We start from the raw sequence: 14,828 nt of genomic DNA on the forward strand, positions 1-14,828 counted from the left end.
ATATTGGGGTTATAAATACCCTCATTTCTTGCTACTGCCATATAGTGCCAGTTTCTGACTGGTAATTCAAAGAATATATTGGGGTTACGTGCACCCACAATTTTTACTACTGGTATACAGTGCCATTGTCTGACTGGGAATTCAAAGAATATATTGGGAATACAAATACCCTCATTTCTTGCTACTGCCATATAGTGCCAGTGTCTGACTGGGAATTCAAAGAATATATTGGGGTTACGTGCACCCACAATTTTTACTACTGGTATACAGTGCCATTGTCTGACTGGGAATTCAAAGAATATATTGGGAATACAAATACCCTCATTTCTTGCTACTGCCATATAGTGCCAGTGTCTGACTGGGAATTCAAAGAATATATTGGGGTTACGTGCACCCACAATTTTTACTACTGGTATACAGTGCCATTGTCTGACTAGGAATTCAAAGAATATATTGGGAATACAAATACCCTCATTTCTTGCTACTGCCATATAGTGCCAGTTTCTGACTGGTAATTCAAAGAATATATTGTGGTTACGTGCACCCACAATTTTTACTACTGGTATACAGTGCCATTGTCTGACTGGGAATTCAAAGAATATATTGGGAATACAAATACCCTCATTTCTTGCTACTGCCATATAGTGCCAGTGTCTGACTGGGAATTCAAAGAATATATTGGGGTTACGTGCACCCACAATTTTTACTACTGGTATACAGTGCCATTGTCTGACTGGGAATTCAAAGAATATATTGGGAATACAAATACCCTCATTTCTTGCTACTGCCATATAGTGCCAGTTTCTGACTGGTAATTCAAAGAATATATTGGGGTTACGTGCACCCACAATTTTTACTACTGGTATACAGTGCCATTGTCTGACTGGGAATTCAAAGAATATATTGGGAATACAAATACCCTCATTTCTTGCTACTGCCATATAGTGCCAGTTTCTGACTGGTAATTCAAAGAATATATTGGGGTTACGTGCACCCACAATTTTTACTACTGGTATACAGTGCCATTGTCTGACTGGGAATTCAAAGAATATATTGGGAATACAAATACCCTCATTTCTTGCTACTGCCATATAGTGCCAGTGTCTGACTGGGAATTCAAAGAATATATTGGGGTTACGTGCACCCACAATTTTTACTACTGGTATACAGTGCCATTGTCTGACTGGGAATTCAAAGAATATATTGGGAATACAAATACCCTCATTTCTTGCTACTGCCATATAGTGCCAGTGTCTGACTGGGAATTCAAAGAATATATTGGGGTTACGTGCACCCACAATTTTTACTACTGGTATACAGTGCCATTGTCTGACTGGGAATTCAAAGAATATATTGGGAATACAAATACCCTCATTTCTTGCTACTGCCATATAGTGCCAGTTTCTGACTGGTAATTCAAAGAATATATTGGGGTTACGTGCACCCACAATTTTTACTACTGGTATACAGTGCCAATTTCTAACTAGGAATTCAAAATGCGCAAGGCTCCCGGAAAGGGACGTGGACGAGGCCGTGGGCGAGGTCGGGGGAATGGTTCTGGGGAGCAAGGTAGCAGTGAAGCCACAGGGCGTCCCGTGCCTACTCCTGTGGGGCAGCAAGCATTGCGCCACTCCACAGTGCCAGGGTTGCTTGCCACATTAACTAAACTGCAGGGTACAAACCTTAGTAGGCCCGAGAACCAGGAACAGGTCTTGCAATGGCTGTCAGAGAATGCTTACAGCACATTGTCCAGCAGTCAGTCAGACTCTGCCTCCTCTCCTCCTATTACCCAACAGTCTTGTCTTCCTTCCTCCCAAAATTCCGAAGCTTTACAGAACAATAACCCAAACTGTCCCTGCTCCCCAGAGCTGTTCTCCGCTCCTTTCATTGTCCCTCAACCTGCCTCTCCACGTCACGATTCCACGAACCTAACAGAGGAGCATCTGTGTCCAGATGCTCAAACACTAGAGTCTCCTCCATCTCCGTTCGATTTGGTGGTGGATGACCAGCAACCCACCCTCATCGACGATGATGTGACGCAGTTGCCGTCAGGGCATCCAGTTGACCGGCGCATTGTGCGGGAGGAGGAGATGAGACAGGAGTTGGAAGAGGAAGTGGTGGATGATGAGGACACTGACCCGACCTGGACAGGGGGGATGTCAAGCGGGGAAAGTAGTGTGGATGTTGAGGCAGGTGCAGCACCAAAAAGGGTAGCTAGAGGCAGAGGCAGAGGTCAGCAGCTTAGGCGAAGCCAGGCCACACCCGGAATCTCCCAAGATGTTCCAGTTCGTACCCAGCCCCGAAAAACTCCCACCTCGAGGGCACGTTTCTCGAAGGTGTGGAGTTTTTTCAAGGAATGCGCCGAGGACAGATATAGTGTTGTCTGCACAATTTGCCTCTCGAAATTGATTAGGGGCTCTGAGAAGAGCAACCTGTCCACCACTTCAATGCGCCGTCATTTGGAATCCAAGCACTGGAATCAGTGGCAGGCAGCAACGGCAGGACAAAGGCCGCCTGCCGTTCATGCCACTGCCACTGCCTCTGCCACTGCCTCTGCCTCTGCCACTGCCACTGCTGACTGTGCTGGCGATGCACTCCAGAGGACGAGCCAGGACACCACTTCATCTGCCTCCGCCACTTTGTTGACTTCTACCTCATCCTCCCCTGGTCCTGTCTTATCTCCTTCTCCTGCACCATCAAAGGCACCATCAGGCGTTTCTTTACAACAACCCACCATCTCTCAGACATTGGAGCGGCGGCAGAAATACACTGCTAACCACCCACACGCGCAAGCCTTGAACGCCAACATCGCTAAACTGCTGGCCCAGGAGATGTTGGCGTTCCGGCTTGTTGAAACTCCCGCCTTCCTGGACCTGATGGCAACTGCGGCACCTCGCTATGCCGTCCCTAGCCATCACTACTTCTCCCGGTGTGCCGTCCCCGCCTTGCACCAGCACGTGTCACTCAACATCAGGCGGGCCCTTAGTTCCGCGCTTTGCACAAAGGTCCACTTGACCACCGACGCGTGGACAAGTGCATGCGGACAGGGACGCTACATTTCACTGACGGCACACTGGGTGAATGTAGTTGAGGCTGGGACTGCTTCCCAAACTGGCCCGGTGTACCTCGTCTCCCCGCCTAACATTCCTGGCAGGGACACGAGAAGAACACCCCCCTCCTCCTCCTCCTCTACCGCCTCCTCCTCCGCCACCGCCTCCTCCTCCGCCACCGCCTCCTCCTCCGCTGTTAGATTGACCCCAGCTACGAGTTGGAAACGTTGCAGCACTGGCGTTGGTAGACGTCAGCAGGCTGTGCTGAAGCTGATCAGCTTGGGGGACAGACAGCACACTGCCTCCGAGGTGAGGGATGCCCTCCTCGATGAGACGGCAATATGGTTTGAGCCGCTGCACCTGGGCCCAGGCATGGTCGTTTGTGATAACGGCCGGAACCTGGTAGCAGCTCTGGAGCTTGCCGGACTCCAACATGTTCCATGCCTGGCCCACGTCTTCAACCTAGTGGTGCAACGTTTCCTAAAGAGCTACCCCAATGTTCCAGAGCTACTGGTGAAAGTGCGGCGCATGTGCGCCCACTTTCGCAAGTCGACAGTAGCCGCTGCTAGCTTAAAATCTCTCCAGCAACGCCTGCATGTGCCACAACACCAGCTTTTGTGCGACGTTCCCACACGCTGGAACTCAACGTTTCAGATGTTGAATAGAGTGGTTGAGCAGCAGAGACCTTTGATGGAATACCAGCTACAAAACCCTAGGGTGCCACAAAGTCAGCTGCCTCAGTTTCACATCCATGAGTGGCCATGGATGAGAGACCTTTGTGACATCCTACGGGTCTTTGAGGAGTCCACAAGGAGGGTGAGCTCTGAGGATGCGATGGTGAGCCTTACAATCCCGCTCTTGTGTGTTCTGAGAGAATCCCTGATTGACATCAGGGATAACTCAGATCACACAGAGGAGTTAGGGATAGCATCCGATCCGTCACAGCTGGAGAGTAGGTCCACACATCTGTCCGCTTCACTGCGTTTAATGGAGGAGGAGGAGGAGGAGGAGGAGGAAGAAGAGTTGTCCGATGATGTGATGGTGATACAGGAGGCTTCCGGGCAACTTCGAATTGTCCCATTGTTGCAGCGCGGATGGGTAGACATGGAGGATGAGGAGGAAATGGAGATTGAACTTTCCGGTGGGGCCAGAGGAGTCATGCCAACTAACACTGTGGCAGACATGGCTGAGTTCATGTTGGGGTGCTTTACAACCGACAAGCGTATTGTCAAAATCATGGAGGACAACCAGTACTGGATCTTTGCTATCCTTGACCCCCGGTATAAAAACAACATCTCGTCTTTTATTCCGGTAGAGGGGAGGGCCAATCGCATCAATGCTTGCCACAGGCAATTGGTGCAGAATATGATGGAGATGTTTCCAGCATGTGACGTTGGCGGCAGGGAGGGCAGTTCCTCCAGTAGGCAACCAAGTTCTCACCGGTCCACACAAACGAGGGGCACACTGTCTAAGGTCTGGGACACCTTGATGGCACCCCCTCGCCAAAGTGCCGCCACGGAGGGTCCTAGTGTCACCAGGCGTGAGAAGTATAGGCGCATGTTGCGGGAATACCTTTCCGACCACAGCCCTGTCCTCTCCGACCCCTCTGCGCCCTACACGTATTGGGTGTCGAAGTTGGACCTGTGGCTTGAACTTGCCCTATATGCCTTGGAGGTGCTGTCCTGTCCTGCCGCCAGCGTCCTATCTGAGAGGGTGTTCAGTGCAGCCGGTGGCATCATCACTGACAAGCGCACCCGTCTGTCAGCTGAGAGTGCCGACCGGCTCACTTTGATAAAAATGAACCACCACTGGATAGAGCCTTCATTTTTGTGCCCACCTGTGTAAAGCACCCCAACATGAAACTCCATGTCTGTACTCAACCTCTCCAATTCCTCCGCATCCTCATACTCATCCACCATAAGCGTTGCACAATTCTGCTAATACTAGGCTCCCTCCAACATGATTTCCCCCAACTCTGCTGGTTAGAGGCTCCCTCTACCCTGATTTCCACCAACTCTGCTGGTTAGAGGCTCCCTCCACCCTGCTTTCCCACAACTCTGCTGGTTAGAGGCTCCCTCCACCATGAATTTGCCCAAACTGGGCTGGTTAGAGGCTCCCTCCACCATGAATTGGTCCAAACTGGGGTTTTTAGAGGCTCCCTCCACCATGAATTTGCCAAAACTGGGCTGTTTAGAGGCTCCCTCCACCATGAATTGGTCCAAATTGGGGTTTTTAGAGGCTCCCTCCACCATGAATTTGCCCAAACTGGGCTGGTTAGAGGCTCCCTCCACCATGAATTGGTCCAAACTGGGCTGGTTAGAGGCTCCCTCCACCATGAATTGGTCCAAATTGGGGTTTTTAGAGGCTCCCTCCACCATGAATTGGTCCAAACTGGGCTGTTTAGAGGCTCCCTCCACCATGAATTGGTCCAAACTGGGGTTTTTAGAGGCTCCCTCCACCATGAATTGGTCCAAACTGGGCTGGTTAGAGGCTCCCTCCACCATGAATTGGTCCAAACTGGGTTTTTTAGAGGCTCCCTCCACCATGAATTGGTCCAAACTGGGGTTTTTAGAGGCTCCCTCCACCATGAATTGGTCCAAACTGGGGTTTTTAGAGGCTCCCTCCACCATGAATTGGTCCAAACTGGGGGTTTTAGAGGCTCCCTCCACCATGAATTTGCCCAAACTGGGCTGTTTAGAGGCTCCCTCCACCATGAATTGGTCCAAACTGGGTTTTTTAGAGGCTCCCTCCACCATGAATTGGTCCAAACTGGGGTTTTTAGAGGCTCCCTCCACCATGAATTGGTCCAAACTGGGGTTTTTAGAGGCTCCCTCCACCATGAATTTGCCCAAACTGGGCTGTTTAGAGGCTCCCTCCACCATGAATTTGCCCAAACTGGGCTGTTTAGAGGCTCCCTCCACCATGAATTTGCCCAAACTGGGCTGGTTAGAGGCTCCCTCCACCATGAATTGGTCCAAACTGGGGTTTTTAGAGGCTCCCTCCACCATGAATTGGTCCAAACTTGGCTGTTTAGAGGCTCCCTCCACCATTAATTGGTCCAAACTGGGCTGGTTAGAGGCTCCCTCCACCATGAATTGGTCCAAACTGGGTTTTTTAGAGGCTCCCTCCACCATGAATTGGTCCAAACTGGGGTTTTTAGAGGCTCCCTCCACCATGAATTGGTCCAAACTGGGCTGTTTAGCGGCTCCCTCCACCATTAATTGGTCCAAACTGGGCTGGTTAGAGGCTCCCTCCACCATGAATTTGCCCAAACTGGGCTGTTTAGAGGCTCCCTCCACCATGAATTTGCCCAAACTGGGCTGGTTAGAGGCTCCCTCCACCATGAATTGGTCCAAACTGGGGTTTTTAGAGGCTCCCTCCACCATGAATTGGTCCAAACTTGGCTGTTTAGAGGCTCCCTCCACCATGAATTGGTCCAAACTGGGGTGGTTAGAGGCTCCCTCCACCATTAATTGGTCCAAACTGGGCTGGTTAGAGGCTCCCTCCACCATTAATTGGTCCAAACTGGGCTGGTTAGAGGCTCCCTCCACCATGAATTTGCCCAAACTGGGCTGTTTAGAGGCTCCCTCCACCATGAATTTGCCCAAACTGGGCTGGTTAGAGGCTCCCTCCACCATGAATTGGTCCAAACTGGGTTTTTTAGAGGCTCCCTCCACCATGAATTTGCCCAAACTGGGCTGGTTAGAGGCTCCCTCCACCATGAATTGGTCCAAACTGGGTTTTTTAGAGGCTCCCTCCACCATGAATTTGCCCAAACTGGGCTGGTTAGAGGCTCCCTCCACCATGAATTGGTCCAAACTGGGTTTTTTAGAGGCTCCCTCTACCATGAATTTGCCCAAACTGGGCTGGTTAGAGGCTCCCTCCACCATGAATTGGTCCAAACTGGGTTTTTTAGAGGCTCCCTCCACCATGAATTTGCCCACACTGGGCTGGTTAGAGGCTCCCTCCACCATGAATTGGTCCAAACTGGGGTTTTTAGAGGCTCCCTCCACCATGAATTTGCCCAAACTGGGGTGTTTAGAGGCTCCCTCCACCATGAATTTGCCCACACTGGGCTGGTTAGAGGCTCCCTCCACCATGAATTGGTCCAAACTGGGGTTTTTAGAGGCTCCCTCCACCATGAATTTGCCCAAACTGGGGTGTTTAGAGGCTCCCTCCACCATGAATTTGCCCAAACTCTGCTGGTTAGAGGCTCAATCCACCCTGATTTTCAAAACAAATGTTGGTGCCAACCTCAACTTACTACAAGGGCCAAATTCACTGCTGGTGACAAGCTCTCCTCACTGCAAGTGCCAAATACACATGTTTCAAGGTGTTTTCCTACTGTCAGAGATGTGGTATTGAGTGTGTAAAGTGTGTAGTTGTTAGGCTGTGATGTTGGGGTAATAGAGGGTCTTTGGTGTGTTAGATGCCCCCAGACATGCTTCCCCTGCTGTCCCAGTGTCATTCCAGAGGTGTTGGCATCATTTCCTGGGGTGTCATAGTGGACTTGGTGACCCTCCAGACACGGATTTGGGTTTCCCCCTTAACGAGTATCTGTTCCCCATAGACTATAATGGGGTTCGAAACCCATTCGAACACACGAACATTGAGCGGCTGTTCGAATCGAATTTCGAACCTCGAACATTTTAGTGTTCGCTCATCTCTAAAGTTTAATAATAATAATAATAGATAGTAGTAGTACGGTAATAATAATAATAATAATAATAATAATAGTAATAAAATAATATATATCAATAATAATTATAAATAATAATGATGATAACAATAATAAATAGATAATATATTGTATACCGAAAGGCAATGTTAATTGTACCCACATTGTTATAGAGAATTTTTTGTGTTCTATCCTCATTTTTCTAAAATTAACATACCAATAAACAGTATTGACAGTTTAGACTGGCTGACTAAGTATTATATATTTACTATGTTGTAGTATCCTATGTCTGGGTTCATGTTCATTGATATTGTAAACAACAGGTTAGACGTTGTCTCCTTTGTGTTTGTTTGTTTTTTTTTTACTGTGGTTAAATGAAGAAAAAGTCCTGCATGTGACGGGTGCGAGCAATGGACATTACATATTGGTAGTGTGAACCTACCCTTATTCTGTCAGCTGGAGTTGTCTCCTGTAATCCAGTTAAGAGACAGTTCAGTAATTACATGTGGAACTTTGGTGCCCTCTGGTGGATAGTTTGTATTGATGCATTTAATAGGGAATTCATTATTCTATTACCTAATAGACATTTTTGGATTATTACATATTCTAGTGTATCTTGTAACTAGCAATAAATGGTGTCTATACACGTTAGATGATTATCTGAAGCTGCCAAATTTGTTGCCATAAGCCAATTATCTGTAAAAGTGCTGCAGAATTTATTGGTGCTATACCAGTAAGCTAAAAAAATAAATAAAAAAATCTAATGTGCATGATGATGTGTCTATTCTGCAATAGCAGGTTTTGTGGCATAGAAGGGTTGGGCATACTGCATTTCAATATGCTCAATCTTTTGCTCTGAATGGAGATAAGCCTCCCTGAAATGTGTCACTATTGAAAATGTATACTCATCTGAGCCAAGTTCTATAGTATGTAATACCTCATGCAGAGCCTGAGGGGCGGTGTATGATGAAGGGATGTAAAAAGCCCCCTAGGGAGTCCCCGTCATACAGCACCCGTCAGGCCCCGCACTAGGCAGTATACCAGCTATGCCCAGAGTCTTCATTTAATTAGAAAACGCATGAACCGCTGCTTCCAAATTTGCTTTCACTCTGATTCCTTGCTGTGCCCATCGCCTGTGACTGCGCTATGCAAATGCATTTGGTGTCAGCAGTTTGTAGATAACAATCACTACACATAAGGATGGTGGAGATAGCAAAAAGGAGAGCTCTTTGTAGGCAACATAAGAAATTGGATTTACAATATTAAACTTGCGCTCCCTAATGGCTGGACTTGCACTAGTGCCTTATCAGGGCTGTTGGATATGTCCATATCTTAGAGCTAATTTCCAGAAGACGTCAGACATTACATGCCAGCATAAGCTACCACATTCTGCATTTGTGTATTGATTGTGAATTGTGAATCAATCCCTAGTAAAGGGCTGCTGAATAGGATCTTATCACACAATACAAGCTCAGGATATCAGCCATGTTCTCGGATATACAGGAACATTGCGATCCTCAGTTTGATACAAACAAGTAGTTGTGATCAAGGATTACATTGCACATTCTCCCTTATGAATATTTAATACGAGTCTGATAGTGACAGCGCACAATTACACTGATGAGTTAAGAGCCGGCAGAACAATCACCACGTCAGTCTTATCAGATTTTCATTAGACGCCCATGAGATTATCTTTTATAGTACTTGCATTATCGTAGGCGCCCGCAGACATTAGGTGGATGTTATACATTTTGCTTGATCTCTAAGGCTGTGTTTACAGATATTGTGACCCTAGCATTTGGCCCTACAACACCCTAAGCCGGTGGTTCTCAACTTGCGGTATGTGTAACCCAGGGGTGCACTGGCAGTCCCTAGGGATATGCACCACAGTTGTGAAGAACACTGGACAAAACAATGAGTAAGGATTCATTATTCGCCACTCGGCTCCCTCTCTGACGTTGCATCTAGGGGCTGAGAAGCAGCGGGTAATGAATCCAGGTAACTGCTGACTCTCTGGACATTATACTGTGTATGTGTGGCACTAAGGGGGCAATTATGTTGTGTATGGGGGCACTGAGAAGTCCAGTATACTGTTTGTGGGGATGGAGGGGCCATTATAATGTGTATGGGAACACTAAAGAAACTACTATGCTGTTTGTGAGAAAGGAGAGGGGCCATTATACAGTGTGTGGGGGACCTGAGGAGGCCATTATTCTGTAGGTAGGGGCACTGTGGGAGTAGTAGTAATGCATGCTGTGCTATTTTCCTCTTTTAACTGTGATATAACTATCGGTGATTCAAACACGGACTTCTATATTGTTAATATTTCTAGTGAATTGCCCATTTGGGGGATATTCGGTTGGATCTTTATTTGCACTAGGAGGAATTTCACTTGAAAAGCTGAACGTTCTTTGTAAAAATAGCAGTGATTGAAAGGCAGCTGGTAAGATCGACACCAGCAATTGACATGGTGTGGATGTAAAACCTGCAGTACACCTCACTGCCACTGCAGGTCTGAGTCACAGCATGGCAAATGAGACTTGGAGACAAAACATCTTCTGAACAACATTGTTCAAGTAGCAGCTTAAAAGACTGCAAGCAAGTATTTGTGTATACATATAGAGAAATATTGGATGTGTATGAGTATATAGATAACAGAGATAATGAAGGAGAGATATAGCAGGTCTGATAAGATTACTTATTTAGTAAGACAAACAAGCATGTGCTTTTACTTTTGTACTTTAGATCCCCTTTCAAATTTTCATGAGTCGGGATGTACCTGTAGTCAGGGAAGGATTCCCCCAGGGTCCCCATGAATTCCCTTGGGTCTTCAGCTCCTGGATTGTACATGTCTGGTTCTAATATAGCTGCCGCTTCTTGATACAGCATCACCAGTGAATACAAAGGAAAAAACACCTCGGAAACAGTCTGTTTTCTAACAAATGTCTAATTTTGTTGTTACATATTGCAATTATATAAGTCATTAATGAAGATGCGTGTTCTGTGACTACAGCATCATAGAAATAGCCTCTTACTGTGCTGGTTTTCCATTTCTCAAAGCTCTGTGTCACATCCTATTTCATTGCTGTTGTCTCCTCATTTCAAGTTTGCTGTCCAAAAACATTTACTAGATGTGTCTGCTTTGTACAGCTCCGCTCAGATGTGGTGGGGATGGATCTGACAATACTACTGTCCCTTTAGTTGTAATTTTTTTGCTCACATTTGATCTGCTTTTGTGTTGATTTTGCTTCATTTTTTTTTATTTGCCATGCTGTTCAGCTTTTGGATTCCAGGAAAACAAAGGTTTGTCTTTTCTTCCAAATGTTTTTGCTTTTATAAATGTAAACTGTGTATACAGTAGCTTTCCTCTAGATGCAGATACATGTGTACAGATAGATGTCACCACCAATGTCTCTGCACGTGCTGGTGGATAGCAAAAAATGGTATACAGTACAATTCTGTCGTTGAAACTGGAATCAAATGAAATTTTTTTTTCATGGAAGATTTGTTAAAGGGGCAATATTGTAGTATTTTCATTATGATCAATTTCAGAAGTTATGAGCAAACCTCACCTACCAACAAAATGGATCTGGTGGTACTAAAGCAGACAATCCTCTTGTGTTTCTGTATAGACCCTTTTTATTTGTCATATGTCATTCTTCAGTCATCTTCTGATCAACAGGTTGAGTGTTTTCTACACGTTTCCCTGGTTAAGTATGTCTACACACTGCGGGGGCTGTCACAGTGGGAGGTGTGGCCTGTTGAGAGGCTTTCAAGTCCCCGCCCCCGAGGTACTTACTCATCTGAATAGGAATAATGAAAACCTTTGTTCAGTATAGGTCATCTATAATAAGTTTGATTGGTCATTCAGTGGTCCAACACCTGAGCCTTCACAGAACAGCTGATCGAAGCCGCTTCTGCTTCACAGACAATATGACAGTGCTTTTACTACAAGTTATATGATGTTGAACTACAATACCAAGTACCAAAACTTGTCTGAATGCTGCAGTCTCTTAAAACAGCTGATCGGTGGGGGAGCTTGGTACACAGACATCTTGATGCTTGATCTCCAACGAAATTTTATTGATACATATCCAAACAAATAGACAGGTGAAGATCACGTTCATCCATCATCAATATAGAAGCAGTAATACAGTCAATATCAAATCATGGAGCAATGTTTCGGTCAAAATTGTGACCTTTATCAGGCACAATCTGAATGATGGCCAGGTTGTTCATTAGACTCTGTTATCACGCTGTAAGATGGGGTGCTTGGAGGACCCAAACAAAAGGCTCATACTCCAGCACCGTGAACTCAACAAAACACAGAGTTCTGCACACATCTATTTGTGGCTATACAGTATAATCGATCTGATATTCATTGTATTACTCCTCGTATGCTGATGGTGGATGCACATATACGTGATCTTTGCCTGTCCATTTATTGGGATATGGTATCAGTAAAATGTCACTGTTCTTAAATTATCAAGATGTGTGTGCATTACCATTTTAATAGACTAGGGGGCCCTGGTTAAACTTGTTGTAAGTTTCCACCCACCCTCCCCCACACGCTCATAATGTAACTTAATTTCCCCTTGACTAGCCCCATAGAAGGCCTCCTGTCCCCTATGTTGCCATTATTACATAAAAATTAAATAAATAAATAAATAAATACTCACCTAACCCCGTTCCAACAGACTTGCTTGTAGGCTCCGGCTGTAATGATGTCCATTGTGCTCATCTCGTTAAAGTTAAAAACACTACATGCCACTCGGAACAGCACTGAAGTGTGTGCGTGTCCCACTCCATCTGGGCCAGCTTCGCGGGTTCCCCACTGCCATAGGGGACTGATGCAGACGCACAGTTTGCCCTATGGTTAAAGCAGCCACGCGCGCGCGTGCTAAAATACCCCATCCACTGAGCACTACCCAACCTACGAGAGCGCTGCTCCTCTGACTCTATATTAAGGATAGGTAATCAACAAATTAATCTTGGAAAACCCCTTTAAGGATTATTGTTACTTCTATGGCCAATGTAAAAACGACCATACACATTAGACTAAGATCAGCCAATTTTTGTAGGACTGTTTGGCCATATAATGTATAATAAATGTTGAACCAATGTGTTTTTTTTTTTAAAGAGATGTCAGGGGAGAAAAGGAAATTCTACTCAACTGATTCTTTCTTCTCAAGGGAGATATTCCAACACCAAGTGGCATAGACTTATTCCCCTATTCCATTAGAAAATTCATGCTCCTCGAAATCTAATAGATTTTTTTGAGACAGATTCCTTCAAAACTCAGCTCTAAATTCCACCTCAAATGTGTCTCCCATTAATTTTAATGGGAGCCACAGGCAGAACAATGAAGGGTCTTCATTCTTCAGGAAGATTCTGCCCCAAACTGCCCCTGCAATGAATGGAAGGTAGATTTTGGAGTGTTCTTCTTTTTTTTTTTTTTTTTTATAGATTCTGGTTTTCAGAATCTATATCCGTTTCTTTCATGTGAACACACCCTTAGGCCCGAGACAGTCTCTGTGCTTACAGGCTCCTAAGTGGACAGTAGGGTACTACAGCAGACACTTCCACACGGCACTCATTGACTGATATAGGGACAGATACATTTGGTTGGTATTGTCGGAATGCTCATTAAAAATATTCTAGTTTAATATTTCTGTCACTTTCATATTGTATTAAATAGACTGTCCAGAATTAGAAAAAGAAGTCTACACAAGTCCACGGGTTGTGTATAGTATTGCGGCTTGAATGAGACTGGCTTGCAATACCAGCCACATACTATGGTTAACAGTGGCACTGTTTTTGGGAAAAGCACATTTTTTTTGTAATCCTGGACAACCACTTTAATTGTAGCAAAATATTGCACCTTATTCTTTCATAAAAGATCATTTACATTTTTCTTTTTTAAAAATTTTATTTTTTTTGCATGTTAAGTGTTTTCCCTGCTTATCTTGTTCAGATCATACCTGTATGTTTTTGTCTGTCGTCTTTTATAAATTGTGGATTTAAGAAAATGTAAGCACTCATCACACTCACGGAGCATCAAATTGTATCAATGCACATTATTAGAGTGGCATCACTTTGGACTACGGGTGTTTTAGATTGTGAGTAGTTGGCGGTATTCTGCATAGTGTTTAAATAGATTTATTTATATAGACAATATATCTTTATGTTTTTGTAGAGTGTTTCATTTTAGTATTAGCTTTGTCCACGTCACTGATGGCTCCATACATTAGTCCATTCATACGATCTTCCTATTTGTGTTCTAGCACTTGCAGTTGACCATCCAAGCCCTTCAAGATGAGCTCCGGACTCAGAGGGACCTTAATCATCTCCTTCAACAAGAAAGTGGTAACCGAGGGGCAGAACATTTCACAATTGAGCTCACTGAGGAGAATTTCAGAAGGCTTCAGGCAGAGCATGACCGGCAGGCCAAAGAACTTTTCCTTCTCAGAAAAACATTGGAAGAAATGGAGTTGAGGATAGAAACACAAAAACAGACACTAAGTGCCCGTGATGAGTCCATCAAAAAGCTTCTTGAAATGCTTCAAAGTAAAGGGTTGCCTTCAAAGGGAATGGAAGAAGAAAATGAGAAAACTCGAAGAATGGTGGAGGCGGAATCACAGCTTAACCATTTAGAAGTACTTCTAGATCAAAAGGATAAAGAGAATATTCATCTAAGAGAGGTAAGGAGATGGTTATGCTTCAATTTCCTTTATAGCAATGCTTTCCAGTTAAATGTTTTGTCTTCATGAGACATGTGGGGGCAAAAGGTCTCAATGGGAGGGGTTCTCGAGACGCCTCTACAAGTCTTTATGGTGGACTCAAGTCTTCCTTAATGAAGCAACCCCTCGTGGAACTGCAATAAATGTCTTGAGGTTACATAGAGAATACATATGTTCAAGTTATTGATTTAGTAAAACCTATGTGATATTATATAGATCCTTATTATATTACTAGTTGTGTTTCCTTCAGATCTACATTGAGAAGCCCTTCTCTATAAAGTTAACCCATTTTATGACGACTATATGTATCGGCAAGATAATAGCTTGGGTTACCAAGTGGTTGCTTCATCAAAGATAATG

The 14,828-nt window shown here is 45.0% G+C and overlaps 1 protein-coding gene across 8 annotated transcripts in view; it reads left to right on the forward strand.

Annotated features, from left to right (window-relative positions):
- The window catches only part of ERC2 (ELKS/RAB6-interacting/CAST family member 2), a 647,893-nt gene that overhangs the window by 90,556 nt on the left and 542,509 nt on the right, over positions 1-14,828 (forward strand). For 5 of the 8 annotated variants that reach the window (XR_012717475.1, XR_012717478.1, XR_012717476.1 and 2 more), the window contains exons 3-4: positions 11,008-11,031; positions 14,013-14,429. Coding sequence is in view for 1 of the 8 variants with exons in the window: in XM_075287893.1 (XP_075143994.1) it covers positions 11,008-11,031; positions 14,013-14,429 (441 nt within the window). In the remaining 7 variants the exon portion in view is untranslated. The remainder of the gene's footprint in view (positions 1-11,007; positions 11,032-14,012; positions 14,430-14,828) is intronic. The other 3 variants (XR_012717477.1, XR_012717480.1, XR_012717481.1) reach the window with 1 other exon arrangement.

This window comes from Leptodactylus fuscus, chromosome 9, assembly GCF_031893055.1.
Source record: "Leptodactylus fuscus isolate aLepFus1 chromosome 9, aLepFus1.hap2, whole genome shotgun sequence".
Taxonomy (NCBI): Eukaryota; Metazoa; Chordata; class Amphibia; order Anura; family Leptodactylidae; genus Leptodactylus; species Leptodactylus fuscus.